Raw genomic sequence first — 2,919 nt, forward strand, 5'->3', positions numbered from 1 at the left:
GAGACTAAATAACAAAATAAGTTCGGCGTTAGCCTAGAGTGATGCGCTAACGCACCCTAATTCGTTAGGTGACGACTCTTCACACTCTTTTAATATTCCAAAAGAGTAGTCATGTCGAATCCTGCTTTTCACAAAAAAAAAATGAGGCGCAACACTTAGTATAAATTAAATGGCTTTGGGACTTCTAAACATTGGACGAATAGCTGAAAACTTCTAGAATCTTACGGGGTATTACAATTTTGAGTTGGGTCGAGTGACATGTCTAGGCTGGAATCAGGGTCGGGAGATAAGTCATGATGGCCTTGGTATGGATCTAGGGTTGGGTCTCAAGTCAGGGTTGGGTCTCAGGTTCTTAGTAAGGGTCAAGAGTTGGATCTTAGGTTGAGGTCAAGACTTTGATCATGGGTCGGGGTTGGGAATTAGGTCTGAGTCTAATTATGAAATTGGGTTTTGGATTGGGTAGTGAGGTTTAAAGCGAGTTTTGAAAAATATTTTCCTTACTTTATATAGTGAAGTCAGTTCTTAAATTAAAGAAAAATAAGTTCATTTGAAAAACATTTAGCAAATCATTACAATCGATCAAACGCGAGAAAACTGAATCATACCGAACACAACCAAGTTCTCTAGATGATTTTGAAACCTAAATGACGAGAAAAAGTGAAATATGATCAAACTAATATGCTAAATAAAATTTCTATTTTCTATATATTAGTGCATAAACAACCCTACCTTAATTACTGTTATGGTCAATTGAGTCATATGGCGAACCAATTTAATACGTTGTATAAGTCCTTAAACATCACTCTAATACCTAGTGTACTAAATTATTGTGCTATATGTAGAAAAAGAACATTAAGTTCAATGGTCATTTATGGGAGTTAGCACACTAAATTAATGTGATACAGATAGAAACTTTATTTTGGAACATTAATTTGGTCAATTTTCACTTTTTGCTCGTAATTTAGCCTTATTTATTTATTTGTACTTAATAGAAGTTTGAATTTGAATCATTAAGTGAAATTATTTTTATTAAGATTTTGGCTCTTAATAGGTTTGAATATTTATTAAGATGTAGAATCAAATCTTAATATTATTCAGAGTTATCTTGTGTTGGATAATATTTACTCATACTCTATCCACAATCATCAGTCACCACTTCTGCCACCACCACCATAATCAACAACCACCATCCACCATCACTACTTACCTCTGCCATCACAGCCACAACTGACAACCAGCATCGTTACCATTCCTGATCGTCATCTATTACCGCACCTACTTTCTTCATTATTCTAATTATATCCACCGTCACCGCTAACATCAATGCCACTATCTCCATCAACCACTACCGATTAATTTCTATTACCATCAAACTCATTTATCACAACTAACACCACAACCAACTACCAGGCACCAGCAATACATCATCAACTTTCACACATTCTTTGGCTGCCACCACTACCATTGTCAGTGGGGCCACCACCTCTACCACAACTATCAACCACAAACAACCATCTCCATCATCACAACCAACATTGTCCCCAATTACCACTAACACGTTGTCAACTACCATGCATATATTTTTCAGCTACCACGAACAACACCTCCAACTAATAACATCAGTCAACTACACATCACAACCACCACCGTCAACTATCATAATACATTTTTCAGCTACCATGAACAACACCTCCAACTAATAATATTAGTCAACTACACATTACAACCACCACTGTCACTATCAGTCTTAATCATTCAATGTTTGTATATAGAGATAACATCTTAATGTGCATTCAAATTCAAATGTTTTAATCTTACACAAATACAATCTTAGATTTTGGGCTTTTTGCCGGACCAACTAGATTAGCAATAAATATATACTTAATTTAATTACAAAAAGCAAAAAAAAAGGAGGGGGGTGTGGAGCGGCAACATTCGTAGTTAAGTGAACTTAGAGGACTAGCAATACAAATTGGAGCCGAGAAAAGGCCAAAAGAGGGGCAAATGTCACACTACCTAAAACCCTACTTCCTCCTGCTACTTCTTTAAATCCGCCGTATATCACTCTCTACAACCGAAAAGCCCGAAAGCAAAAAATCTCTACCTCGCGATGGCAAGCACAACAGAGCCTAAATTGGAGAAGAAAGAAGTAGAAGAAAATCCAACTGCTGACGATGAAGATACTGGTGCACAAGTTGCTCCCATTGTTAGGCTACAAGAAGTTGCTGTCTCCACTGGTGAAGAAAATGAACATGTTCTTCTTGATCTGTTAGTAGCCCTTTTCTTTCCCTTTAACCCTATTCCTGACCAGCCACTTTATTTGTTATCCATATTCTCTAATTTATTTTTTTAACTTCAAAATGCCCCAACGTATTGAACCAATCAACTACGGTCCTGTGATTGATCTGGTAGTAAAGCATTTCTTCGCTTAAACTCTAATGTCTATTTCCCAATCTAACCGTATAGGTTATTGTTTTTTGTAAGATAATAATTTGTAGATGTATAGAAACTAATAAAACTATTGCTTCCTCCGTTTCAATTTGATTCTCCTATTTGACTACTTTAAGAAACCAACCAATACTTTTGAATCTTGTGGTCTTAAATTAAAGATATTTAGAATGTACCAAATGTCATTTTATATTCTTCTTCGTCTTAAACATGTCATGTAGAAAGTTAAAATTAAAGAGTTGTCATTTAACTTTTATTTCAGAATGATCAATGTTGTCCATATCTCATTTCCAAGTATTCGCCGCACTTCATCCTTTCAATGCTAGATAATTTGTTATTTTAAAAAAAAATCTAATTTAGATATTCGAAACCTATATACCCCTCCCCCAACCCCCCCCCCCCCACACCACCCACCAACAAAAAAACACAAAAACCACCCCCACACCCCCCACCCCCCCCCCCGCCCCACAC

The 2,919-nt window shown here is 36.3% G+C and overlaps 1 protein-coding gene across 1 annotated transcript in view; it reads left to right on the forward strand.

Moving 5' to 3' along the window:
• The first annotated feature begins 1,900 nt into the window (after window positions 1–1,900).
• LOC107838984 (ran-binding protein 1 homolog c) overlaps window positions 1,901–2,919 on the forward strand; it is a 3,333-nt gene continuing 2,314 nt past the window's right edge. The window contains exon 1 of the mRNA XM_016682299.2: window positions 1,901–2,268. Coding sequence (XP_016537785.1) covers window positions 2,111–2,268 — 158 coding nt within the window. The 5' untranslated portion in view covers window positions 1,901–2,110. The remainder of the gene's footprint in view (window positions 2,269–2,919) is intronic.

The sequence above is a fragment of the Capsicum annuum genome, chromosome 8 (genome assembly GCF_002878395.1).
Source record: "Capsicum annuum cultivar UCD-10X-F1 chromosome 8, UCD10Xv1.1, whole genome shotgun sequence".
NCBI classification, from domain to species: Eukaryota; Viridiplantae; Streptophyta; class Magnoliopsida; order Solanales; family Solanaceae; genus Capsicum; species Capsicum annuum.